We start from the raw sequence: 27,843 nt of genomic DNA on the forward strand, positions 1-27,843 counted from the left end.
GACTGACCTGGAGGTTTTTAATCAATCAGAGCCCACAAACCATCTAAGCTTTGTGGCAAAAACACCGCCGGGGGAGGGAGGGTAGAGGAAGGAACAGGTGATGCCCCAGGGCCTGTTTTGAGGTCTAACTCTAAGAGGTCCCCGGCACGGCAGGCGCGAGCAGGACGTCCCGGCGGGGTGCGCAGCCTCCTGGTACTCGCCCAGACCAATTTCCGGGCCGTTCTGGGCTCAGAGGCGGAGCCCGGGCAGGGCGGGAACTTGGTCATCTGACTCGGTGACCGGGGCACGGATGCTTCTTTCCCAGTAGCCGGGGCAGGAAGGCAGGTCGGAGGACTGTTCGGACAGACCGCCGAGCTGTCATGCGACCGTCCCCGCACCGCGCCCCCGGGCTGCTGCTGGCGCTGCTGGCGCTGCTGGCGCTGGCGACGCAGGCCCCGGCCAAGGCACCGGCCAAGTCACTGGCGCTGTGGCCCTGGCCGAGCTCCGTGAAGGTGTCCCCGAAGCTGCTGAACATCGTCGTGGAAAACTTCCTCATTGACCACGGCCCCAATTCCACTGCTGGCCCCTCCTGCTCGCTGCTGCAGGAAGCGTTTCGGAGGTAAACAGCCCCATGCGGCACGGAGGGGACCTGGGACAGAGAAGTGGACCACCAGCCAACCTGGTCTCACAGGTCTAGAGGATGGCATGGCAGGTCTAACCTAGGCAGACCGAAATTTAGTGCTTGACCTGCCCTTGCTGCTTCCTGGGTACAGGATGTCAGCGGGAGGTGCAGCTTTAGCCAGTTTGTTGGCCTCAGAAGGTCGGTTGAGATGGCTTCATAGGTAGGAAGTGAGCATCAGACCGGGCTTAGGGAAGGATCCTTGAGGGCCCGAGGTATTTCCCAGTGCTGACCGTGGCTTTCAGCTCCATACTCCCCATGCTGGCAACAATTCAGATGTCCTTTTATCTCTGCTATGTTTTCTCCAAGTGTATCCGAGCCTGCACGAATTTATGTGTACCATGAGCCTGGAGGTAGCCGCAGACGCGGAGGACTTGGAATCTTGGTGTGAGCACCCAGTGCGCGTACTGGAACCAAACCCAGGTCCTCTGTGAGAGCAGTACTTTGGGCTCTAAACTTCTGAGCTATTTCCCCAACTCTGAAAAAAAAAAAAAGCCCTCAAGTTGGAGCATTGTGGGAAACCTCTCCCTTCCAAACTGTATTCCATTCCTAATGTTAGGTATTCAAAGCTCAGTACTTACTTTCAAATAGCTCTTAGATAAATGTCTGCTTTTCTTCTTGTTCCTCAATGTTGGGGTTCCCCGAATTGAGGAGGGGTCCCCAAGCTGGATGTGCCAATTGATGCAACACGCAAGAGGTTTTAATTAGGCATCTACAGATGGGCCTTTAGGTCAGCTTTTAGACCGATTGGCCCCGAGGTTCAGTTACAATCAGCTTTTAAAGACAAAAACCACAAGCCTTTGGGAGGGGTCCCTATCTTGTGACCGGGGGTATGTGACTACTGACCAGGGGAAGTAGGTGTCTTCCTGTTGTAAATTCCTCAGACCTTGGTATGAGTTAATCATCTTTCCCTAAGTAAATGGTGGTTATCATCTCATCGTTTCCCACGAATCTTGTTTGCCCATCTCTGACGCCCTGGTCAGTTCGGTCAGTTTGTCACAGGTGGTCAGCAGCCCGGCATTTGGCCTTTTGTGGGTTTACAGCCCTTCTGCAATTCAGGTTGCTAAACCATACATTCCATTCTGTGGTCTTTCATCAACACTTGGCTTCTTCCCCCTCGGTTCCCTAAAACCCTTTAGGTGCACTGCACCCCAGGAAGGCACTCACCCCGCTTGAGCGTTGCCGACTGTATCAAGTGCAGGCTAGGTGGCTTTTGCAGTGACGGTTGACTGTGCCACCTTCTGTCCCCTCAGTGCCAGGCCCCGTGTGGGTGGGACTGCCCCAGGGAACCAATCTGGTGCCACCTGTGCAGCTTGTCTTCCCTGCCAGATCTTGTCTGTGACTGATGAATTCAAGTATAACCTAACTTTGCCTGTAGGACACCAAACCAGCTGCCCAGGAAATGCAAAAAAAAAAAAAAAAAAAAAAAAGTTTAGAGTGGGTCTTTAGGCTGTGGTACCTAGGCTTCTGCTGAAGAGGCCCGAGACACGAGACATTGTTGGCAGAAACAGCAGTGTCCTCTGCCACAGAAAGGCTACTGTTTTCCTTATCATCTGTGCAACTTAGAGGATATTATCATTCTGTTTTGGAAGCTTGCTCTAATAAGCTTTTTAGGAGTTGAATTGCTAACAGGTTGGAATTCTTGTGGTCCAGGTGGCAGAATATAAAACAAGCCAGGCGGTTTAATCCCAGCGCTTGAGAGGCAGAGGTAGAGAGGCAGGGTAGTTCTGGGACAGCCAGAGCTACACAGAGAAACCCTGTCTCGAAAAACAAAAAGTAAAACCAAAGCAGCTGGCTGGTAGTATTGAGATGTTAGGATTGTAACTCAGTCACTGACATGCTTCTGCTTTAGGGGCTGAATGTACATCTGCCCTGATATGAGCTTGAGTAGGTATGACTTACTTGTTAATAAACACAACGTTACAAGGGCTTGAATCAGCTGTGAGATGGTTTGAAAACATGCTCGGCATCCAAAACAAGTGCGGGCATTATTACCTGAAGGATTTGCCTAACTAATTTGTACCCTGTATGAGAAGCAGCTGGTGACTGTACCTGACTTTGTTTGGAAGCTGGCTATAAAACATGGCTAAACCTTGGGAGCATGCAGCTGTGGCCTAGTAACTCCAGCAAGCATGGTAGAAAGGGTTGGGAGTCTCTGAAAGCAGGGTTATCCAAGGGTTTCTGGGTAGTGAGCATTCATAAATTCTGGGCTGTAGTTGAAGCTTTCCCCATCCCAATCGCCTGCTCTCAAATAACCAGTGGCAGCTTCCTAAAGAACTGACTCAGAAACCTAATATAAATTATAAATGCTCGGCTGATAGCTCAGGCTTGTTACTAGCTAACTCTTTAACTGATATTTCTTATCTAGGCTTTGCCACATGGCTCATGGCTTGTTACCTCATTCATTTTCTACACATCCTACTTCCTTGGCTGCTCGCTGTCATCTCCTCTGACTCCACCCTTCCTCGTCCCATCATTCTCAGTTTGACTTTCCCACCTGACTTGATGCTGTTCAGCTATTGGCCAGTCAGCTTGTTTACTAAACCAATCATAGTGACACATATTCACACAGCATGCAGAGGATTATTCCACAGCAAGTGGCTTCTATCACTAAGAGCCCTAGCCGCATCACAAACAATGCTCTCTGTGGGGATAGTTTGGCTGGTCACCGTGACTGCTTCTTCAGCTTGGGAAACCTACTAAATAGTGGGCACAATTTTGTGTTTTTGTTTGAGAGAGGTTCTCACTATGTAGCCCTGACTGGCCTCAAACTCACAACAGCTCCTGTCTCCCTGATGGTGAGGTAATGGTTAGATTAAAGGAATGGACCATCACACCTGACCAGGAACACCTGTTTTAAAAGAATAGCTTCCATCCTCTAGTTAACTGGAAAGCTAGCTAGCCCCTAACTCAGACCTCAGATCTTAAAGCTGGTTAGTGGTCCCTCCCTCCACCCCACCTCCCACTCCACCCCATACTGGGAGGGCCTTGTACGGGCTAGGCAAAGCTATACCACTTGAGCTATACCCTAACTCCTTTTAATTTTAATTTTAAAGAGATAGTCTTTTATAGCCAAGTAGTGGTGGTGGTGCACACCTTGAATCCCTGCACTTATGAGGCAGAGGCAGGTGGATTTCTGAGTTCAAGCTAGCCTAGTCTACAGAGTTCTAGGACAGAGCTTCACAGAAAAACCATGTTTTGAACCAAACAACAAAAAATTGTTTTACGTGTATGGGTGTTTGGCCTGCACTATGTGTGTGCACCACTAATTCCTTCGAAGGCCAGTTACAGATGGTTGTGAGCCACCACGTGGGTGCTGGGAATTGAACCCAGGTTCTCTAGAAGAGCAGCCAGTGCTCTTAACTGCTGAGCCATCTCTCCAGCCCTAAGTTTGAAAGCTTTTAATTATGGTAAAATTCATGTGATTTCTTTTTTCTTTTCTTTTTTTCTTTTTTTTTTTTTGAGGCAGGGTTTCTCTGTATAGTTCTGACTGTCCTGGAACTCACTCTGTGGACCAGGCTGCCTTCTAACTCACAGAGATCCCCCTGCCTCTGCCTCCCCAGTGCTGGGATTAAAGGCGTGTGCCCCCACTGCCTGGCCATATAAAAATTTTCCATCATAACTTTTAAAAAATACGTATTCATTTTTATGTGTATGGATGTTTTGCCTGCATGTATGTCTGTGTACCATGTGTGTGCAGTGCCTGTGGAGACCAGAAAAGCTTTCAAAACTCCCATGTATGAATCTCATTCTCAGAAAGTTTAATCTGAAGGTCTGCACATCAGGATTTCCAGGAAGTTCCCCTAACTCAATGGTTCATTGCTACTTCATAACTGATTTTGCTACCAAGTGGTGTTTCAGTTCCTAAGACCACTGGAAATGTGTGTTTTTCCAATGGTCAAATCCTATAGCTTGAGAACCACTGCCCTAACAGTTCTGAAAACACTCTGAGGAACTCTCTGGTTAGATTGAGCTGGCATGAGACTTGAGAGTTGACTTCTGTGTCCCCTAGCATGTACATGCAATTTGGTTCATTATTGAAATGGATTTCTCCCACAGATATTACAACTACATTTTTGGTTTCCACAAGAGGTATCATGGCCCTGCTGAATTTCAAGGTGGAGCTCAGTTACAGCAACTTCAGGTCTCAATTACCCTCAAGTCAGAGTGTGATTCCTTCCCTAATGTGTCTTCAGATGAGTCCTGTAAGTACCTATCATAAAATGTAGTCTCTGTACACAATTTGTAAGTTTGGGAGTAGGTGTGGAAGGAAGGAGAACTCACCTGTCCATGGCCATGTCAGGTGTCCAACATGCATGTTGTTTGCAGCAAATGGTTTGCATGGATACAAACATTAATAGGAAAATGGGAATAAACTGAGTGTGGCACTGGAGAGGCTGAGGCAGGAGGATTGCAGTGAATTGAGGCTACCCAGGGCTTAGAGTATGACCTCATCTCAAAAAAAAGAAAAAGAAAAAGAAAAAGAAAGAAAAAAGAAAAGAAAAAGAAAGAAAGAAAAGGACAGAAAATGGGAGTTTTTGTACATGTGGATTTTGACTTATTTTTACATAATTATAAACTTCATTAACTATTCTTTTATGATATAATTTCTGATGCCTCAGTATTTAACCACTGTGTGGTAGAATTGAACTAATTTTAATTTTTGAGGCTATGGTATTTCTTTTGTCTTTTTAAAAGGTGTGTGTGTGTGTGTGTGTGTGTGTGTGTGTGTGTGTGTGTTTACATGCACACATATGCTCATAGGCACTCACAGAGGGCATAGAATCCCTTGACTTGGAGCTATAGGTGGTTGTGAGCCTCCAGCCTTGAGTGTTAGGAACTGAACTGCTGTCCTCTGGAAGAGCACCAAGCACTTTAACTGTTGAGCTATCTCTCCTGTCCTCAACATCTGTCTTTGAAGGCAAATTAGAGCGTCTTGCATACTAGACCAGCCTGCCCACGGGACTGTATCTCTAGCCTGGTGCATACTTTCCCAGGAGGGTGTGTTGCCTGGCAACAGTGTGGAATGATGCCAAGGACTCAGAGACACAATGGAAAGACATATACTATAAGACAAGTGCCAGGAAGAGATGAGGGAATTGGGTGTAGCAATAGAAAGAACAACACGTCACGTAGTAAGAAGAACTTACTCCTTTGCCCTTAAACTGCCTCCTCTACATGTGGATAAACACCCATGTCCCTCCTACAACAGAAGAGCTTTTAAAACCAATTATGTTTATTATTAGCATTCCATTTATTTGTTTAATTACCTTTGTTTTTGAGCCAGTCTTTTTTATTTTTATTGTATGATCGGTGGTGTTCCCTTGGAACTGGAGTTACAGATAGATGTGAGCTGCTACACGGGCACTAAGACTTGAACCCAGGTCCTCTGGAAGAGCAGCCAGTGCTCCTAATGGCTGAGCTACCTCTCCAACCCCCAGATGAGCTTTCTTAATAGACCCCTTAGGAAAATAGTTTCATTTCTTTTTCAGTTCTGTAGCTGTCCTTGGGAGAGGAACAGGTAATTTACCAGTGCTAGCCACATGATTTCAGGGGATAATGGGCATGTAGATGCTATAGGAAATATGTTTTGCAATCTGAATTGAGCTAGAAATGGCCACTGTATTGCCAAGGTAACTTTGCTGTCCATTACTATCAGCAATATAGACGACCTATTGTAGATTCTAGAAAATAGGGTGCCTTGAGACTGGAGGGTCCGAGCTTTTATATAAGTCAGCTCATCTCAAAAAAGAAGCTTCCTGCGGTTAGTGTTCAGGAAATTCACCAGCACTTCGAACGCACAAGCCCAACCCCCTCTATTAGCAAATACCCTGAGAACTGGAAGTGAAACAATTTCTCCTTTGGAGAAGTAGCCACACACATTTACCTGTAACAAAGAGTTGTAACCAAAATGAACTTGCTATCAGCTGGAAGGGGACTGGCTGAACAGATAGACGTTCATTCATATGCCAGACATGCAGAACTTTACCAAACAAACTGCTGAGTTGGATAAAGGAAGTTGTGCCATATGGAGGGGAGTATACCATCAATACACAGGAATTTGCAGATAAAGAATATTTTATATTTTTTCATTACACAATTGCCCAGGTAAAGAACTAGTAGCTATTTCACTTGGGGGAGGTAGAGAGACCTGGGTGTGCACCTCAAGTAGTGTTTGAGTAGTATTTTAATTATTGATGTCTGTATAGATGCCCTCTAAAACAAAGGCATTCACAGTGCAAATGGGTTCAGAGGGGATAGCTGAAAAGCCAAGACATCTCTTCCTACCCACCCAACAAACACAAAGGAGAGTTACTATCCAACCTAGTAATTTGGTTTTGAAATTAAAATTCTATAGCTATGTGTCTGCATACTTAGCAGGTAATTCTTCTAATTGCTATATATGATTCAATGAGTTGAGTCAGGATCCTTTTAAATATAAGGCAGACCTCAGCTATTGTAGGGAAAAGGAAGCCTGCTTTCATTGTGCTCAAAGTAGCAAAACAGTTCCGAGTCCGGCGTTTCGCTCACTCAGCACTGTGGTGTTTTGACCGGAGAAGCTATTCTGGTAGAAGACTGTCAGCTGAGCATGTCACATGACTGACAGCACCTGCCTCCTGACAGTCAGGAGGTAGGTGATGCCCCAGTCCAGGTGACATGACACTAAATCATTATGGCCCAACCACAAGTGGCTCTGTCCCTGACATATCTTAGCTTTCAGGGTCAGTACCCTCTGTGCCTACCTTGGCCCAGGCTGCACTGATACTAAAATTACTGTTGGTCACTAGGCAGAGTATGATCCCGAAGGTTGAAGGTAAGGGCCTCTTGGCCCAGCCCACACAACTGGAACTCTAGGACTCTTGGGTGCTTTTGTGTTGAGATGGAGTTCCTGTTTAGCCCAGGCTGGCTTTGAACCCATGGTCTTCATGCCTCAATCCTCCTGAGTGCTGGGATTTCCGACCTGTTCCTTCCCTCCCACCATGCCTGGTTGGAGTCCCATTCTTGATGGATGCAGACTTCTTGAGTAAGATGAAACTGGACTGAGGTAAAGGGAGGCAAGCCTTAAAGCCATTTTCAGATGGCATGGAGAGGAAGGGAGGCAGGGCAAACGAGAAAATAAGAAAAGCGGAGTGAACTCGCCTTGGGGAAGTTAGGAAGCATGAATAAGGACCGTGAGTGGTGAAGACAGTTTGTATTTCTGACCTGGCATTTCAGATCTGGGGTGATGAGTGGTGGAGGAGTACCCAGGGGCCTGGCTTGAACAGCTCAGCTGCCTGGCCCGTGGCTCTGGGACTCACTGAGGTGAGACACAGGTCTCTGGGCTGGTCAGGCTGGGGCATCGTGAGTTGAAGGAATCTAAGTTGAGACATACGGGAGGAAAAAGGAAAGAATGGCAGGAAAATACCAAGGGTGAGTGTGGAAAACAGACTGTGTGTCATTCCGGGATTAACCGAAGTTCACCAACCCTACCCCACAGATTCTCTACTTGTGAAGGAACCAGTGGCTTTCCTCAAGGCCAACAGTGTTTGGGGAGCATTACGAGGTAAGTTCTGTGCAATTTCATTGTCTCTAGGAAAGGGACGTTATCAGATGTAAAATCAAGCACAGCAAAATGATGCCCCAACCTTCTTTATTTCCCTTGAAAAACTAGCCAAGCACTTAGATGCCTTCAACCCAAGATGCCCCAACCTGAGCCTCAGAGACCTTGTGTCTCACCTCAGTGATTCCCAGAGCCATAGGCCAGGCAGCTCAGGTCCTTGGGCATCTGTCCCCCCAGCACTCCTCATCTTCTGAGGTCTGAACCGCCAGGTCAGAAATGCAAACGGTCTCCGGCACTCAGTGTTCCTATTCACCCACACTTCCTACTTCCTCATTTAACCTTTAATATTTGATAGTGTGTGTTCATCCAGAGCATCGGACATGTGACTCGTGCGACAAGCATCAGAGTGTAAAGTTGTGGGCAGCTCTTTCTCACGTGGCTGGCAAGCCGCCCGTGGCAGAAACATGTTTTCCCCTACAGACAAATGACAAGGCAGTTATAATAAATAATCTGAAGTAAACACATTCCTATCTCAACACCTGGGAGGAGCACGAAAGCATAACCCAAGATCAGCTCCGTGGTTTTGAAGGAACGGAGGCCACACGACTCTTGTTTTCTTGGCGTTTTCTCAGAAGCACCCAGAATTCCCACAGGAACGGCGGGGGGCGGGGGTGGGGGGTGGGGGAGGGGGCGACAACGTGTGGATATGCGTGGCTCCAGCTGTTCACCCTGTGGTCATGAGCCTGCTTGGCTATTACTTTTATTTCAGGTTTTTATCTGGTAAATAACACAGTATCTTTTGCTTCCCTCCAGGTTTAGAGACATTTAGCCAGTTAGTTTACCAAGACTCTTATGGGGCTGTAAGTATTCCTATTGTTTTACTGAACCTGGATAGACATTGCTGTTAGGATGTAGCCTCCCCAGTTGTCTGGAAAGTTTTCTTTCCATATATATTTTTTGTTGTTGTTGTTTTTGTTTTTACGAGACAGGGTTTCTCTGTATTGTTTTCGAGGCTGTCGTCCAGCGCAGCCTCAAACTCACAGAGATCCGCCTGCCTCTGCCTCCCGAGTGCTGGGATTAAAGGCGTGCGCCACCAATGCCCGGCTTTTTTTCCCAATATATTTACTTACAAATTTCATGCATTTTTTGGTCCTAATTATTTAATTATTTATTTTATTTAATACACACACACACACACACACACACACATACATATATATATATATATAGTGTTCTGCCTGCATGTATCCCTGCAGACCAGAAGAGGGCACCAGATCTCACTACAGATGGTTTGGAGCCACAATGTGGGTGCTGGGAATTAAATACAGAAAGAGCAGCCAATGCTCTTAATTTCTGAGCCATCTTTCCAGGCACTGGTCCTAAAATTTTATCCAGTACTTGTATATAGTTGTAGTATTTGTTGAACTTGAGGAAAACATTCTAAAACTCATCAAAATTTATTTCTTCTCCTAGTTCACCATCAAAGAATCCAGTATTACTGACTCTCCAAGGTTTGCTCACAGAGGAATTTTAATTGATACATCCAGACACTACCTGCCCGTGAAGACAATTTTAAAAACTCTGGTAGGTGATTTCTTTACCAGATCCCTTGCTCATCCTGAAGATCTGCCCTTTCTTCAGAGTTCTTGTGCCCTCAAGTAGGCTGGGGTAAGAGAACTTGTTTTTCTTGTCCTAAGTCTAAGCACTGGGCTTCCAAATCCCTCCCCCAGGGGTTGAGGGTATGGGGGTAGGGAGGATGTTTCCCCATGTGGAATAAGTGGATCTCCCTTGTGTTTTCACAGGCAACATGAATTTGGCCAAGTCTGTTCTTAACTTTTATATTGTTTTAAGCCAGGCTGCCCTCAAGTTCCCAATCCTCCTGCCTCAGTCATGGGATTATCAGTATGTACTGCTGCATTTAGTGAGAACGGCAGTTCGGTTTGTTTGTTTGATTTGGTTTTGGTGGGTTTTCAAGACAGGGTTTGTATGGGTAGCCCTGGCTATCCTGGAACTCACTTGTAGACCAAGCTGGCCTCAAATTCACAGAGATCCACCCGCCTCTCAAGTGTTGGGATTAAAAGCATATGCCACCACATCCAGCAATAAACGAGAAAGGCGGTTTTAATACTTCCATTGGCCCAAGTATGTGCTCCCATTTGTCCATCAGGGGTCTCGACACATAACCTGGAAACATGGCCAAATCACTCTAGCTATTGCTTTTTTAGGTGACATAGAAAGGGGTCACCTAAAATGGAAATGTTCCAGAAGAATACAGAACCTTGGGGTAGCAGGTAGGAAGGAGGTCGATTATAACTCTTTTCCTGGGGGCTTTTCTTTTCTTTTTGTTTATTGATTTATTATGTATACAGTTTTCTATCTACACGCCAGCAGAGGGCGCCAGATCTCATTACAGATGGTTGTGAGCCACCTTGCAGTTGCTGGGAATTGAACTCAGGACCTCTGGAAGAGCAGCCAATGCTCATAACCTCTGAGCCAACTCTCCAGCCCTCCTGAGGGCTTTTCATTGCTTCGTCCTGACTACCACCTACCAGCATCCTCTAAGCCGCTTAAACTTTTTAGGAGACTACAAAGAACTTTCATATATTCTTTAATCAAGATTATATGAATTTAAAGTTTATGACTTAAACGTTTTAAATACTTGTTAAAGGTACTTAAAACTCATATTTGCCTGATTGTCCCAATTATAATGCCTGGTGGGTCCATGCAGTGGATGACTCAAAACACCTTAATATTAGTTCTTGTCTCCTATTAAAAGAATGAACACATCTCGAAATAGCGTTAGTGCAAGAGTCAGGAGCAGGAAGCTGTTAGCATGTGCCCTCCATTTTACCCGCAGTGCAGACTCCACAGCCCCCAGCAACAGGGTCTGCTTGTATTTCTTTGTTCCATCTCCTCAGTGACCTTCAGCTTGAAGCTGTTATCTTTCCTCATTGTGGAAGACAGTGGTACTTTAGAAAAGGACAGGCCAGTTACTTTTAGAAAATAGCTTAGGTCATCTGTTTCTCACATGAGATTCAGTTCCTGGAGCAAGAAAAAGCAGAAGTGGGCTGTGTCCCCAACAGTGTCAGGTGGCACACTGTCTCGCCACCAGTAATGACCACTCAAGTTGACTGACATGCCATCCGCCGTGCTTCTCCAATGTAAAATTAACTTTGTGCTAATTAAGTACCCTGTGGAAGAAATTGGGGGACTCTGTCAAATCCCCACATCTCCTCGGTGCTCACCCATAGCTGATCCTCACCTAAGTCAGGAGGTTATTGGTTTGACCGTCACCGAGTGGCGATTTCCCTAGTTCCATCATTTCTACATTTACTAGTGGTAAATGACCTTCTATATTCTATAGTAAGGCAGAGAATTCCTTTTTCATTTGAGTACTCATTATTTTGTCAGTCTGGGTTATCATTTTGCTTCATGTTAACACCCCTAACACCCTGCTGTGACCACTGGAAGCCCTTTCAAGCTGGCTTGTTATTCTTGAGAGATGTCCCCCTCAGTCCCTCTGTACTTTTGGCACCATGATAGCCTAGCCTTATGTAGCCTGGTCTCAGTCTAGATTCAGGCCATTTTCCCCCCAAGGAACCCTTTCAGTAGTCACTATTTCAAAACCCAGATTTGGTGTAGGTGGACATATCCCATGATTCTACAGACAGCTGGGAAGTGTACCGGTGTGTGTTCAGTATATTTATATGAACACGTGTGTACTCCTTTCCCTGTGTCTCTGTGTGTATATCAGGAGCTGGTTAAGTACAACCCAAGAGTCAAATCCAGTGCTGTTATGCTCAGGAGGCCTCGTTGGTCCTTTTTCCCCCACACCACAGTTAGGCTGGAAGACTTCTGTGATTTGAGAAGATGTAAAGTTGTTTTGTTTTCCTCTCACCAGCAAGCCAGCAGCTCTTCAGCAGGACATCAGCAGGGTGTCCTCACATCAAGCCCAGTTCTAATGCTGTCTACAGGAGGTAGTGTCATATCCCACAAGCTGAAGTCCCCAAGGCTATCCATCTCCCTTCTGACTTCAGACCCAAGCCCCAAGAGTTTTAACTATGCTTGTAATGTGCCACTATAAATCAGGGTTCCCATAATTCCCCCCTCCAGTTCAAATACCTTCCTTGAGTGGCTGTCAGGACTTAGATACACTCATCACTTTATTATAAAGGACATCACAAGGGCTGCAGGTGAAGAGGTGCTTGGGTTGGGTTTGGAAGCAGGGCTCCCACACCCTGTCTGGGTATGTGACTTCCCCAGGAACTCCTTGGGTCCTTTGGGGCTATATGGGGTCTTCATAGGTATGGTGGAAATACAGGCGCCGCATGGATGTGGTTAAACAGAGAGGGTGTGTGTGAAGCCCAGGAGACCTGCAGCTTCTGCAGGCCTCTCCTTGTCTTCTGAGCAGAGCCCCTCCCTGCAGGCCCTCCCGAAGAAGGGGGGTCTTGGGACCTACTACCAGATCAGATAGGTCAGAGAATTTCATGAAGGCCAGATCCAAGACAGAAACTCCAGCATGATTACTTTCTATGACCAGCCAGGAGGAAGAGATGCCCTAACTTCTACAACCTGCACTGGGAGGGAGTTAGGAACCAAGAGCCAAGCAAAAAACAAAACAAAACCGGTTAATGGTGGTGCACATCTTTAATCCCAGCACTTGGGAGGCAGAGGCAGGTGGATCTCTGTGAGTTCGAGGCCAGCCTAGTCTACAGAGCTAGTTCAGGACAGCTAGGGCTACACAGAGAAACCCTGTCTCAAAAAACAAACAACAAAATAAAATACCCGAAAATATTTATCCCAACATCACAGCCATCCATCTTTGCAGTGAGTTTCACTGGAATATGCACATGCATTGTTGCATACTGCTTTGCAGCTGGCAGAGTGGGGTGGTGGCAACAGAAATCTGGCCTGCAAATTGGAATATTTATTATCTGACCCCTTGTGTAAAGTTTTTGAACCCCTGGTCTGTATTAGAAATTAATGAGTTTATATTACTACTACTAATTTGTAACTCCTTTCTCTGACAATAAAAACCCTGCTATCTCTAATGTCTCCCAACTGCATCAGCCAAACCACTTTAGTCCCAACACAGAGAAGGGAGGCTATACATTTGTATTTTCTGGTAACACAAATCTACCCTGTATTATTTTGTCCTTTTTTTTTTTTTTTTTTTTTTTTTTTGGTTTTTCGAGACAGGGTTTCTCTGTATTGTTTTGGAGGCTGTCCTGGAACCTGCTCTGTAGACCAGGCTTGGTCTCGAACTCACAGAGATCCACCTGCCTCTGCCTCCCGAGTGCTGGGATTAAAGGCGTGCGCCACCACTGCCTGGCCTATTTTGTCCTTTTAGGAATTAGTTTTAAGGAATAAACTAGCTTTATTCCTTAAACTACAGTTTATTCCTTCATCATATACATTTCATTCAATATATCAAGGTGCCTAGAATTCTCTAGGCATTTGCTTGGCATTATATTGAGACTATAATGAATTTCATTTGCCAGGGTTCTCATATGTCATATATGATAGGCCATATGTGCCTATATATTAATATATGCCAGGGTTTTGCATATGTGGGAATTGTAAGCTTTGGTAATTACATAAATGCTTTGTTTCTCCTGTACTCCACTCCCTAAGACAGCCTCAGCCTCTTCATCCTCTATTCCTGGCAGACCTTGAATAAAGATAAATCCAAAAGCTTGCTCTCCTATACAGCAATATCACAGCTTCCTATATACAATGTATAGTTCTTATTGGGTCCTGGGACACACAATGATGGGAGACAGACCACCAAAGCCTAATAAACCAGAAGCCAGCTTTATTCAAGAAAAAAAAATGACCACGGGGCAAAAAAAAAAGTTTATCAGCTATAGCTAAGACCACAGCCAGCAGGGGGCGCTTCTCCTCCTCTTATAGCAAAATCAAGTACCAGGTGTGAGTCAAAAAGCGTCTACAACCTTGAGGTCAGGCTTAAAGTCACATTACATTTTAAGTTTTACAACTTTTTGTTATAGAATGTTAACTTAGGATATTTTCAAAAGCCTGTGGCTGGCACAGCTGTTTTTTTGTTTGTTTGTTTGTTTTTCTTTTTTTTGCTGTCCCTGAAAGAATGCAAGGCAGAGAATAGAGTCACATAGGAGGGCAGTTAAAATTTAAGAGAATACAACACAGAGGGTCCCATGGAGGCAACAGTTAGAAGCTGACCTTTGTTCGCTGTACCTGCCTGGCTGGGAAGTAGGAGACAAGAGTTAAGTTTCCCTCTGTACACAGTGGCTGCCAGGATGTCTGTTTTTTGTTTGGTTGGTTTTTTGTGTGTGTGTGGTTTTTTGAGACAAGGTTTCTCTGTGGCTTTGGAGGCTGTCCTGGAACTAACTCTTGTAGACCAGGCTGGCCTCGAACTCACAGAGATCCCCTGCCTCTGCCTCCCGAATGCTGGGATTAAAGGCATGTGCTACCACTGCCCAGCCAGGATGTCTGCTCTTAAGGCAGAAAGAGGTTGTTGAAGGTTAACAGAGGCTGCCAGCTTTATTATTGTTTTCTAAATGTGTTTGGGCTTACATTTTTATATTTGTGTATCCCTGGGCCCTTCCTTTCTGTTTCTGGGCCTTTCACTCTGTGCGTGGCTTAAATAGAGGTGTGCCAGTTTGGCTACACATGGTGAGTTTATACTTTCTCATCATTCTTCCTTCACTGAAAGAAATAGAAAAAGACGCACTTACTGGAAGCAGTCTCAATGTAGACGATACAATATGGTGTATAATTTTTCCCATCTTTGCTTTCAGGATGCCATGGCTTTTAACAAGTTTAATGTTCTTCACTGGCACATAGTGGATGACCAGTCTTTTCCTTATCAGAGTACCGCCTTCCCTGAGCTAAGCAATAAAGTGAGTAATTCATGTCGCTGTCTGTGTACAAAAATCCTTGGCATAGCTTCATTAGAAGATCATAGCTTATAAATGGAACCAACGTGTAAAAGTTAGGTATTTGTGGTTTAAAATCTATTGTAGGTTGCTGCTTAGCATTTTATTTCCATAAATCTTTTTGTACTGTTACAAATACTAAGTAGTAAATACTAAATACTAAGTATTACAGTAAATGTTATTTTAAACACAAACATCTCCGGGAGCAACAAACATGTTTTAAAAGCTTAATGTAGAAGCCCTGGGCAATTCATGAATAACACAGTTAAGATATTAAGATATTCACTTGCCTAGCAGTATATCTACTTTAAATAGGTTTGGAAGCATGTATACAACCTACTTCCCCAGCCCCTGAAACACAAAAAAGTAGGACATTTTATAGATGAGCTGTTTTTGTTGTAAGAGGAGGATCTCAGGCCAGCAGGTGGTGCACACCTTTAGGAAGGCAGGGCAGGAAGACTCAGTAGGCTGGAGGGAGGCCTGGTCTACATGGTGATTTTCAGTACAGCCAAGACTAGACAGAGATCACTCAATAAATAAAACAAAAGCCAGGGTCTCCTCTATCTCAGGCTAGCCGTGAACTTGCCTAGTAGCTGAGGATGATCTTGAAAGCGGACCCTTTGCTTCCTTCCAAGTACTAGGACCACTCTAGAGCAGTGGAACTGGGGAGGTCACCCGTGGGTCTCATCATTTACTCTCCCTATAATAGAGAATACTAGCTGATATCCAGCCGTGTGCCTTGCCAGGCCTCCTGTCTTCTGGCCACAGTTCCAACTCTGATAGCATCTGGGCTGAAGTGTATGGCAACAAGTCATTGATGTGGTGGCTGCTTCTGTTCTACTTTTATGTGCCATTTCCAGTGCACAGAGGGACAGGATCATTCATTCCGTCCCTAGTTCTACCATCAGTCTGTGACCAATTCTGCTGTCACTGGCAGACTCTACCCCCCCCCCCGCCCCCCGCTATTTTAAATCAAACTCCAGACTTATCTCACTTGCGAAAAGGCTTGGTTTTATCTAATCAGCCATCAATGTTAATATTTGCCTAAGTGTTTTCCTCTTATGGTCCATGCATTATAGATTGCCTAAGTGTTTTCCTCTTATGGTCCATGCATTATAGATATTAATGGGTCTGCTAATTCTTCTTGTAAATTACTGTTATTGAAGAAACCAATGGAATCTGGTGTCCTGTCTCTCTCTGCTGTCTTGGTTTTTCTGGTTGCATTCCCTGGTATCAATGAACATGCCCCCTATATTTTGATTTGGGGCTTAGAGGTCAAGATGAGTTCTAGAAGCCGAGCATGGTATAGCCTATATTTTGAGACAGGTGCCAACCCTTGTCTTCCAGTGGATCTTCATCATTACTTAGAATCAGTGCTAACTCTTCAAGTGACACCGAAAGACTGAGTTAATATTTAAACAAAATTAAGTTACTTATTGTCTGGGGGTGAATTTTTAGGTGATATTAATTACAGAGATTCGAAGGCAAGAAATCTGTGTTTTGTAATAATGGTTTGAGTTTAGATTCTAATTGACAAGATCAGTGTTTTCCAGTGTCTCGCTCTAGAGGCAAACGTTTTGCTGTTTTTTAAACAATTTTATTTTATATACCAATCCCAGTTCCCTCTTCCTCCCATGCCCCCCACCATCTCCCCATCCCATCATCCCCCATCCATTCCTCAGAGAGGGTGAGGCCTCCCATGGAGAATCATCAAAGTTTGTAGACATTCTTGAAGCAGAAGGCACTGACAGTCCCATCTGTGAATCTTGAGTTCAATGGACAGAAATTCATCATTTTTATAGATTCCTCCTCTGAAACCAGGAATCACCCAGTATTAGGCAGGACTATTTACTACCCTCTGATAATAGGAAAACTGGCCAGCAAAGTGCAAACGGAATTGTTTATGGTTTTCAGGACCAAATCCATCTTGCACATCTTAACTTGAATGTTACAGGGGAGCTATTCTTTGTCTCATATCTATACACCAAGAGATGTCCATACGGTGCTTGAATATGCCCGGTTCCGAGGAATTCGAGTTATACCAGAATTTGATACCCCTGGACATGCAGCGTCTTGGGGAAAAGGTAAGGAGTTTGCTTTACAGGTTGAAAAAGGGGCACTTGAGATCCTTTGTCTCTTTTTTTTTTTTAAGATTTTATTTATTTATTAATATGTATACAATGTTCTGTCTGCACGCCAGAAGAGGGCACCAGATCTCATTACAGATGGTTGTGAGCCACCATATGGGTGCTGAGAATTGAACTAAGGACCTCTGGAAGAGCAGCCAGTGCTCTTAACCTCTGAGCCATCTCTCCAGCCCCGAGATCCTTTGTCTCTTAATAGTGTGGTAGTTTTGTTCTTAAGTGTGGTTTGCGCAATGGTAGCGCAAATGCTACAGATTTTGTGTCCCTTCTTCATCACTGTCTAGGTACCACCTCATGTATCAAAGTTGGGGAAGTAGAAAACTTGATTATAAGTAGAACTTGATACCTTAGTTCCATTTTACTGATAGGCATGTTTTGGGAGATCACAGGATATAGTCATGTTTCTGTTGGAAGGAATAGCATGAGGAAAGGCATTCCAAGATAGAATGTAGTGGGAACAGAGTGGAAAATTTTTAGGAGATGCTACTAAGAATGTGGGTTCTGGTGCCAGCCTGTTTGCGTTCGATCCTGCTTTTGTCATTTGGAGTAAACCTTGGGCAAGTTAACATGTCACCTCCAGTTTCCCCATCTATAAAATAGGGCTAACATTTCTAAGCATCAAGTAAATTACAGAAAGTACACAGCATGGGACCCAGTATTTGTAATTGTTCAGCACACAGTAGTATCATGGTAGACATTGAAAACAATGGGAACTGAATCTGGGAAGGGCATCATCAAGGCTCTTGATGACAATAGAGGGCTTTGTCAGCACACCCCAGAAACCAGTGCAAATTTCTGAGTAGAGAAGTAACATGATTGGGGTCACTTTTGGGGAAAACCTTTGTGAAAGGAACTGACTGTAAAGAGAAAGACCCTGGCCGGGCGGTGGTGGCGCACGCTTTTAACCCCAGCACTCAGGAGGCAGAGTCAGGTGGATCTCTGTGAGTTCGAGGCAGCCTGGTCTACAGAGCGAGTTCCAGGACAGCCTCCAAAACAATACAGAAAAACCCTGTCTCGAAAAGCCAAAAAAGGAAAAAAAAGAAAAGAAAAGAAAAAGAAAGACCCTGGGGGTCCCACACTAGAAGGGTCTAGAAACGTTCTGGAAATACGTCTCAGAACTTGGTAACTGACTCCAGGAAGAGGAGCCACAGTATTTGGGGAGGCCAACAAGCAGACCTGGAGAAACCAGAAGAGGAGATTTGGGTTTTTTTGTTAGATTGTATTGAAAAACAACGAGGGTCTCTATTTGTATTGAGCAGGGAATCTGAACTATGTATTGAAGCTCAAAGAAAAAGTTTGAGTCACTGATATTTGAAGTGGGTAAGACCTCAAAGGTTGTGTAAAAGCAGAAAAAGAGAATAGAGGAAGCAACTCTTGTCTTCCTGGGGAGAAACTGCCAAATAAATCTTGGTAAATGTGGTTGGCTTTTCTATATAAAATTTCTATGGCTTCAACAACAAAGTCCAGATCATCAGGTTTATAGTGGTTTGTTATGATTGTATCAGAGGGATTCATCCTCAATAGAAACATGCTTTGATTCCTGGTCTTTTCCCAGGCTAGGGCTATGATCTGAGTAGTCACAGTCCTGAAGACTCCAGTCCCTAGCAGACACACAAACACAGATGTTGCAGTGTGTTGTATGCTGAACTACACTGGGTGGGTTAGTGTGTCAAATGAATTTTTGACTACTGATATTTTCAACTCATGAATTTATTGGGATTCAATACTATTGTAAGAGAAGGACCATCTATAGCATAAAGATGTGCAAATTCAGGTCTTTGTGATTAATATGCTTAAAAAACAAATCTTTGTATTTTCTTCTAGGTCAGAAAGGCCTTCTAACTCCATGTTACAACCCAAGCCAGCAAATAGAAAAATTTGGACCTATAAACCCAATTCTAAATACAACCTATACGTTCTTTAACACATTTTTCAAAGAAATCAGCAGTGTGTTTCCAGATCAGTTCATTCATTTGGGAGGAGATGAAGTGGATTTTGAGTGTTGGTATGTTAACTCTGAACATTTTATTTATTTTTTCAGTTTTTGTTCATAAGGTATAGAATCCACATAGACAAAGGAAAGATTGGGGGTAACATCTCTCCTAGTAAGGGTTTCAACAATTCCTGAGACGGTTTTATTAAAGAATGTGTATATGAGGGTAAACAAGGTAAACCTTGGGAAGAAGATGGGGGAAGAAGCTGGATGGCCGCCCATGCCTGTACTAAGGTCAAGGACAAGCCTGGGCTGTAGAGTGACTCAAGAAAAGACGATAACAAAATCTATAACCAGTCTTGGTGGCACACATCGAATTCCCACACTCAGGACAATGAATGTGAAGTATTGGGAGTTCAAGGTCAACCTGACTATAGTGAGACTGTTTCAAAAAAGACGTAAGACTGTAAGGATGAGAGAGCTTTAGTGAAAGGGGGGAAAACTAAATAAGGAGGATGTTCAAGTCAGAGTCCTTAGCTTGTAAAGAGGCTGAGATGAAGGATGGGTATGGAAAACCTTTTTTTAAAATAGGAGTCATTTCTGGAAAAGCATTTCTCTGAAAAATACTTTGCATTAGAAAGCTAAGGGAACTCATAACCAAGAACCTGGATGCCTTTAGTATGTTAAAGTCTGTATAGCTGACGTTTTAGATACACAGTTTCATACTATAAAGTGGGCACATCACAATGTCTGTAACATTGCATTCACTGTTTTATTTAAGGTCATCAAATCCAAATATCCTCAATTTCATGAAGAAAAAAGGTTTTGGTAGGAACTTTATAAGACTGGAATCTTTTTATATTAAAAAGTAAGTCACTGGAAAGCCTATTTATCAATGCTTTTATACAAGTTTAAGCTATAACTTAGTTCTCTGCTTTACTTTTCCATTTTCTCCACCCTTTACAAAAGTTGAGACAGGAAAACCCACTAAAGAAGGAAGTGCTATACACTGTTTTCTTTAAAATGATGAGCATTTTGCAATAACTATTGAAACAGAGGGAGAAGCCATGTATTTGAGAACTTGGCTCTGAGTCCTGGCTGCCTGCATTGCTATCACTACCCAGATGCTGCAATTAATTTCATGTGTCAAGTCCTGGAGCATGTCTCTTGCTCCCTGTGCTGTGGGTCCAGCACATGCTCGCTTGTTGCATTAGAGTTAAAGGCAGTTAAATCCTCAGCTGCATCAGCTTCATGGCCAATGTTTCACAGGACGGTGCAGGCACGTTTCCCAAAAGGTCTGACTGTGCTGACAGTGCTGCTCTGCTGGGAATCAGCACATTGTTTTCCATACAAGAACCAGGGTCTTGGGCTTCATGAACCATGTGAAGGAGAGGGAGAGAGGAGAGGGAGGAAGGGGGAAGGAGGGAGGGAGAGAGGAAGAGAATTTTGCAGATTCAACAACCATTCTTAGCTTGTCAGTTGTAGAAGGAAGGCTGCAGGCTGTGGCTTTCCAGGTTCTGCTCTGCTCTATCCATTTGGGAGGCTCGGAGTTCATTCTGCTCCTTCCTATTTAGCTTTTTGTATGATGTTTTCTTTCTTACTTACCCTTTCCAGTGTTAGTACCTAACTAAGTACCTGTGCCAGCTAATAGCCGAATGTTATTGACATGACATGTCAGCCAGGTGTCAGTTTCCTTTCTTCCAACCTGTGGATCTCCACCCATTTAAGGCCATTGGAAATATCAGATGTTTACATTACGATTCACAACAGCAGCAATATTACAGTTCTGAAGTAGCAACAACAATACTTTTATGGTTGGAGGTCACAACATGAGGAACAGTATTAAAATGTAAGAAGTGTCACAAGCATAGGGAACAGAGCTCAGTGTTGAAGTTGTCTGCCCTGAGGCATCTCCTGAGGGATCTCCATTCATGTATGGCTGACTCTCACAAGTCACAGTGAAACACTCAATTAGAAGGGCAGATGCATCCAGGGAGAGTTAGGTGAGGGAGCAGTACCTAAGTGGTTCAGTGGAGGCTATGGGAGTGACTGGAGGACTTTGGAATTACATTGTTTAAAGAGGTGATCTGTAAGATGTAAGGGGAAGCTTATATATGAGGAAGACAAAAATATGGATCAGTATTTAAAAATTAAGTCAAGCTTTCTAGAGGGTAAGAAATGTTTTTAATAATCTTTTAGAGAGCACACTTTCTGTGGAGTTTCTTTGGAAGTCTTTAGTCAGCAAGACATATCTCAGGTTGTCTTAAGGCCAAAGGATTCTTTCCATTTCCCACACCCCTTAACCTTGTCCTATCTCCCTCCCTTGCCTCCTACTCAACTTTAGCTGGTTCTGTATAGCTATGTTATACTGAGGGACAGTACTTCTCAACATTGTAAGCTGTTCGTGGTATAAAACATGCATGTTTAAGAGTGCTAACTTTGTGATCCTAAATAACTGTCAATTTTTCCACTGTTAGCATTTTCAATATTATTACATCCTTGAAGAAACACTCCATTGTTTGGCAAGAGGTTTTTGATGATGGCATAGAGGTAAGAACTGTGAAAACTCCACTCAGAGCTGGAGTGATGGCTCAGTGGGTAAGACTGCCTGCTGTACCAGTCTGAGCACCTGTTTAAAAGTTGGATGTTTGTCAGCAGTTAGGTTGGATGGAGGAAGGGCTGGAGGGTTCCATTTCTTCACTGCTGAACTCCTTGCTACAGATAGATTCAAGGATAGGAGGCATTACTTTAGTGTATATATACTGATGACCCTACCAGGTCCAACAGATAACACCAGTCCAGTGGTCACACAAACCAAGTCACTAGTGGGAGAAAGGGATTGGAGATTCAAGGGAGAGACTAATCAGTGAGTATTATATACATATATGAAATTGTCAAGGACAAATTTAAAAAAAAAGCTGGCTGGGCAGTGATGGTGTGCTTTAATCCCAGCACTTGGGAGGCCGAGGCAGGCTAATCTGTGAGTTGGAAACCAGCCTGATCTGCAGAGTGAGTTCCAGGACAGCCAAGACTGTTAAACAGAGAAACCCTGTCTCAAACAACAACAAAGCCAAGCATGGCCTAGTGTGCACCTGTAACCCAAACACTGTCAGGGCTGGGACAAGAAGGTTGCTGGGCCTTGCCGGCTCCAGCAGGGCTCCATGTGCAGTGAGACTTTCTTGAGGGTGTATGGTGATTAGAGCAGGATGGCAAGCCTAGCCATCCACATGTGTGTACAATTACAGTGCGCAGACACAAGACTCCATTAGTAATGTGGACAACTCACTGTTTCCTTCTCATTTCTTCCCCCAGCTCCTGCTGTCTCACAAGTTGAAGTATTTTGAATTAAGTTCTTTTTTTTGTTTTTAGGAGCAAAACAGACAACAGTTGAGCTTTTTCAAAACATAGTGTTAAAGTGGTTTTAAAGTAGGTAAAATCAGCCGGGCGTTGGTGACGCACGCCTTTAATCCCAGCACTCGGGAGGCAGAGGCAGGCGGATCTCTGGAAGTTCGAGGCCGGGCTGGACCGACAGCCTCCAAAACAGAGAAACCCTGTCTCGTAAAGCCAAAAAAAAAAAAAAAAAAAAAAAAATTAAAGTAGGTAAAATCAATATACACTTTTAAGAAACATTTTTTTCTGACATAATTATTTATTTGTAGTGGATCTCACAAGTCCAGCTACCACTGTTACCTCTCTGGGGGGGGGGGGCTGGTGATAGTCTCATGGTTCCAAGTTAAGTAGTGTGGTGGGAATAGGATTTAGGTGAACATCTTACCCTGAGTTCTTTATGTCTCTGAGGTGTTAGCTCTAGGCAAAAGTTAAATGTCCAGTTTTAAGGGTTGACAAAATGTGAATAGCAATGAAAACACAGTGAGTGAATATTGCAGAGCACTGACTATTTGGAAAAAGAAATTAGGATGCATGATTTTTTTCCTAAGATCTTAGAAAGTTATGTTTACTACTCATAAGTCCAAGGTCTTAAAGATTGTAATTGCTAGACCTAATACTGTGATTGCAATCTGCACCTTTAGCTTCAGCCGGACACAGTAGTTGAAGTATGGAAGGGTGAAAATTATTTTGAGGACCTAAAACAAGTCACATCATCTGGCTTTGCAGCAATCCTTGCTGCTCCTTGGTACTTAGATGCCATTAGCTACGGGCAAGACTGGAGACGATACTACATGGTAGAGCCTCTTAATTTTGTCGGTAAGTAAAGCAACCATCATTACTGCTAGTTTCTTGCGTAACTTGCATTCTCTTCTCCCAAATGTAACCTGGATGCCTATTATCTCTTTTATGTCTGGTCTTTGATTTTATTAAAAATAAGGCTCTGGTATCATTTTAACTTCTGAAAGAAACAGTGTGCTACTCTAAATGAAATAATACATAAGTAGATCCCACTTAGATTTGCCTCCATTTCCATGGAGTTGCTTTCTATATCTGAGAGATGTTTGACTGTGTTAACTCTGTAAGGCATCTAAGTAAGGTTACCATTTGCTTCTGTGGGTTTCAGGCTGTGTAGTCCTGGGTTTTCAGCCACTTTATTAGCAGTTCTAATTTATACAGTTTTTGTATATCAGTCGTTAGCTTAGAAAATGATGTTATGATTAAAAATCTCAAAAATAATGATCCACTGATCATTTCTCTACAAAGCATTTTGAGGATCAATCATAATTATAAAAGACGGTTCTTAGACACCAGGTAGTGATGGCACATGCTTTTAATCCCAGCACTTGGGAGGCAGAGGCAGGCAGATCTCTGTGAGTTCAAGGCCAGCCTGGTCTACTGAACCAGTTCCAGGACAGCCTCCAAAGCCACAGAGAAACCCTGTTTCAAAAAATTAGTTCTTGGATACTCTATTTTGTTTTGTTATTAAATAGCAAGGAATATAAGCCAAAGATAAGTGTAGTGGTCATAGTCCATTAAAATGAAGGTAACATTCCACCGTGTATTTCCTGGCACACCGCTAATAATAGGAAGTAGGAGGAGGTGTCCAAAGAGTTTGTAAGGATGCTATGAAAAGTATCTCCTCCTGGCTCAGCACAGGCCTCTATGTCTGTTGAATAGCACTGCGCCAGGGTGGGAGTAAAGGTTCTGTTGCCCACAGGGTGTAGGGTGTGAGAAGATAACATTGGGTGACGAGAGAAAGCAAGCCAGTGTTATACAGTTTAACTTCTTTCCCTTCGACCGCTTTAATGCAGGCTCGAAGAAGGAGAAACAACTTGTCATTGGTGGAGAAGCTTGCCTATGGGGGGAATATGTGGATGCAACTAATCTTATTCCAAGATTATGGTAAGGAATTAAAGGAATGCATGCCACCTGCCTTACAAGATGCCTTGGGTCTTAGTCTCCATGTAAGTAGGAAAACTCTGAAGAATTTCCTTAAATAGATGACTTAAGAGAAAGAGAAATCTAAATTGCCTTGGGAGACACACATTTTAAATTTCAGGCCTCGGGCAAGCGCTGTTGGTGAGAGACTCTGGAGCCCTGCAACTGTCACTAACCTAGACGATGCCTACAGCAGACTGGTGATCCACCGTTGCAGAATGGTCAGGTGAGGCGCTCCCTTCCAGTCTAGGATGTCTTATTAAAGTCCAGCACTCAGTGTAACTAGTGTCTTCAGCTTTTTGCTTTGCAATAAATAAAAATGTCACCTAGGAAGTAATGATTTCCCTAGTAAAAGTTGGACATTCCTTGTGGCAGGGGAGAAAGTAACACCTGTAAGATATAGTTTAGTATAACTGCCATCTTAAAGGGTTAGAAGCTTAAATCAGAATCAGTAAGTCATTGAAGGGGGGGTGTATGATATGATTTATTAAAGTGATGTGAGATAGGAGAGCCACCAATCTAAAACATCTTTTTTGTTATCTGTCAACAGCCGTGGAATAGCTGCACAACCTGTTTTTACTGGACATTGTAGCCATGAGTATGAAATGAAAAAGTGAACAAAAAAAGTCTATAGCTGTTTGAACTATAATCATGTTGGTTTTGAAATCATGTAAAACTACTGTTTGTTAGGTTTGATTTTTTGTTTTTGTTTTTTTAATAAACCGTGTTTTTATTGATTGACTACCTGTTGTATCATACATTGATACTGGCATCTTTTATGTGAGCAGCTTAAAAAAGAAAAGGAAAAACTTTGTGATACCACCCAAATATTCCAAAGGGCTACAAAATTCCTTCATTGTTGTGATGGATTAACAGAAATGTTGAGCTAGATACAAGGCTCAGCATTTAAGAGCACTTGCGACTCTTACCGAGGCCTGAGTTCAGTTCCTGGATCTACATGGTGGTTCATAACTTTCCATAACTCCAGTTCCAAGGGATGTAACATCCACTTCTGACCTCCATAGGCACCAGGCACACACATGGTACACAGATAATGTACGCAGGTAAAACACTCAAAGGGAAAAATGTAAAAAGGAAATTTTAAATGAGCAATTATGTTCTGCATAGACCCGAGCCTTTGCATAGTTCCCAGTGGGTGGTGCTATTTGGGGAGGTCTAGGAAGTCCAGCCTTGCTTGAGGAAGTTCATCACTGGGTGGACTTGGAGAGCTCACCGCCTGGCCCCACTGCTAGTTTTCACTGTCTGCTCTGTGCTTGAGATTAAAGATGGGCTTTCTCAGCTTCCTGCTGCCTTACTATCCCTGCAATTATGGACCCTCCTTCAGGACCTTTATGCAAAACAAACTCTTTTATAAGCTGTCTTAGTCAGGTTATTTTATTGTGTAACAGAAGTCAGGGATCCACCAGGGCACACAGTTGGGGGCATTTATAGCACAGCACATTCCATACAGAATGAGAATGGCAGCTCCAATGCCATCATCTTTCGTCAAGTTCTTTCCATATACTGAAGCAGTAATTTACCAGCCAATGAATAAAACAGCGTTCTTACTGAGAAGGCAGTGGTCCGTGCTTTTCCAAGCATTTCTCCGTGTTCCCAAGGATCTACAGCACTTGGGCCAAACCACTTCTCTGGCTGAGCAGAGTACTTTGGTCTTGAGGACTCATGGCTTGATAAGAAGAGAATTCTAAAGCAAAAGTAGCCGAGCCTGATGTCAGCGTTCGAAGCACAGTTGAATATCCCTAATGAAAAGAATTTCAATTTGTTACTAAATTTAATTAGGCCTTAAGTTTCTTTTCCTGCTGAGTGTCTGTAGACCACAGCCGAGAAGGCGTTGGTAAGTCAGAGCCATACCATTGACTCCAGGTACATGAGAGAGAGGGGGAGGGAAAGAGGGGAGAGAGGAAAGAGAGAGAAGATAGAAAGAAAAAGAAAGGAAATATTATAGCAAACAGGAAAAGTTAGCATAGGGTGAGTCAGTTGTGCACTCATTGAGAGGCCCAGGAATTTGGCACTATCACTCTGACCTTCCACCTGGTGCCTATCCCAGGGCAGAAGCACCTGGTTGGGAAGAGAATGATGTTGGCTTCAGAACTAAGGCAGAAAGGGGAAAACAGTCATTCAGACTGATCACATTTGGGACAGTGTGCCATAATCTTTGTGGTCCTAAGGTGGAAATAACCTGCCTGAAGTGCTATGTTCCCTAGCTCTCACCCACCACCAATGGCCAAAGTCCTATCATTCTTGGTTGAAACTTGGCACACATTCTCTAAAGCCAAGCCCCAATGCCTGTAGGTGTTAGTGGCCACCTAGTTTTACTGAGAGTAGATCTCCTATATTAAACAGTATGTACAGTTCAAACACCAAGAACTTACCATCATCTCTGCTAAAGGAACAAATCCTATAACAACTTTGCTGTCCTGGCGAGTCTGAATTTCCTGAACATTCCCTCTTCTTTGTGCCAAATCTGCCAGGACAGGGCTGAGGTAATCTTCAGTCACTGTGACCTCAAGACTCATCAGCGGCTCCAGGACCTGCTTGTCAGCTTTCTTTAGAGCCTGAAGGGATTTCATAAGTTGAACAAATTTCTATTCTAGTAAAAGAAAGGTACATAAAAACTGAACTATTTTTTCTATATTCTTGAGCTTAGGGCTCTGGTAACCCACTTGCTTCAACACTCCACAGAAAACATTTTGTAGGCAACCAAGAGCCTTGATGCTTGATAGTACATGCCAGTGGCCACATGTTGGGGAGGGCAACCGCAAACAGTCAAGACAACAGAAACATTCTTTATAAACAAACCCTTTCCTTGTATAACACAGTTTACAACTTTAGACTTCAGAGGCCACAAAAGGAAGCTGAAAAATGTTTTCAAGATAATTATGTGGCAAAGGCAAAAATTAAGGGGAAAATGGAACTGGACTCTGCAACTCAAGAGTGGCGCCCCCAGAACTGTCTTCTCAACATTACCGTGCCAGTCTGAGGGCGCCACTCTTGCTCTCCAGTTTCTGCGATGGTATTAATGTTTTCAGTTCACTTGTACATCCTCCTGATCCCCTTTTTTCAGCAAACGCCATTATCTCTATACCTGCTGCTGGTATCCTGATTCAGACCTAGTCTACTTCCTGTCTGTCCTAGACTGTCTTTCTCATACCAGTCACTTCTGTGCTCTGACAACACATTTATCCTCCACTGTTCCCAGAACAAAGTTCAGAGCCCTTCCAGTGTAAGCTAGATGCTCCCACCTGGGAAACAAGCATGGAGCTGCTACTGGGTGACTGAAGCCAGAGGCAGATGGCCATGCC

At 43.8% G+C, this 27,843-nt stretch overlaps 2 protein-coding genes and 1 long non-coding RNA gene across 5 annotated transcripts in view; 1 reads left to right on the forward strand and 2 right to left on the reverse strand.

Annotated features, from left to right (window-relative positions):
• LOC121133115 lies at window positions 1-1,489 on the reverse strand. The gene is made up of 2 exons (XR_005869850.1): window positions 1,240-1,489; window positions 1-1,136 (listed from the first exon to the last, which is right to left on the reverse strand). It is a non-coding gene; the product is annotated as an uncharacterized LOC121133115 (long non-coding RNA).
• On the forward strand, window positions 269-25,261 carry Hexb (hexosaminidase subunit beta). The gene is made up of 14 exons (XM_005065626.4): window positions 269-598; window positions 4,718-4,863; window positions 8,136-8,201; window positions 9,012-9,058; window positions 9,672-9,782; window positions 14,978-15,079; window positions 17,070-17,199; window positions 19,084-19,264; window positions 19,974-20,060; window positions 21,670-21,742; window positions 23,224-23,398; window positions 24,394-24,484; window positions 24,642-24,746; window positions 25,071-25,261. The coding sequence occupies exons 1-14, from the start codon at window positions 360-362 to the stop codon at window positions 25,135-25,137; spliced, it is 1,620 nt and encodes a 539-aa protein (XP_005065683.1). The 5' UTR covers window positions 269-359; the 3' UTR covers window positions 25,138-25,261.
• Window positions 25,262-25,892: 631 nt separating this feature from the next.
• Window positions 25,893-27,843, reverse strand: part of Gfm2 (GTP dependent ribosome recycling factor mitochondrial 2) — a 39,222-nt gene continuing 37,271 nt past the window's right edge. For all 3 annotated transcript variants that reach the window (XM_040728901.1, XM_040728903.1, XM_040728902.1), the window contains 2 exons: window positions 26,914-27,096; window positions 25,893-26,280 (listed from right to left, as the gene is read on the reverse strand). In XM_040728901.1, coding sequence (XP_040584835.1) covers window positions 26,143-26,280; window positions 26,914-27,096 — 321 coding nt within the window. In that variant the 3' untranslated portion in view covers window positions 25,893-26,142. The remainder of the gene's footprint in view (window positions 26,281-26,913; window positions 27,097-27,843) is intronic.

Source organism: Mesocricetus auratus, unplaced genomic scaffold (assembly GCF_017639785.1).
Source record: "Mesocricetus auratus isolate SY011 unplaced genomic scaffold, BCM_Maur_2.0 Super-Scaffold_100020, whole genome shotgun sequence".
In the NCBI taxonomy this organism is placed as follows: domain Eukaryota; kingdom Metazoa; phylum Chordata; class Mammalia; order Rodentia; family Cricetidae; genus Mesocricetus; species Mesocricetus auratus.

Coding starts and splice junctions, on each gene's coding strand:
- Hexb (XM_005065626.4), top strand. CDS start 360: ATGCGACCGTCCCCGCACCGCGCCCCCGGGCTGCTGCTGGCGCTGCTG. Junction 4,864..8,135: donor TGTGTCTTCAGATGAGTCCT/GTAAGTACCTAT, acceptor CCTACCCCACAG/ATTCTCTACTTGTGAAGGAA. Junction 17,200..19,083: donor TGCAGCGTCTTGGGGAAAAG/GTAAGGAGTTTG, acceptor ATTTTCTTCTAG/GTCAGAAAGGCCTTCTAACT.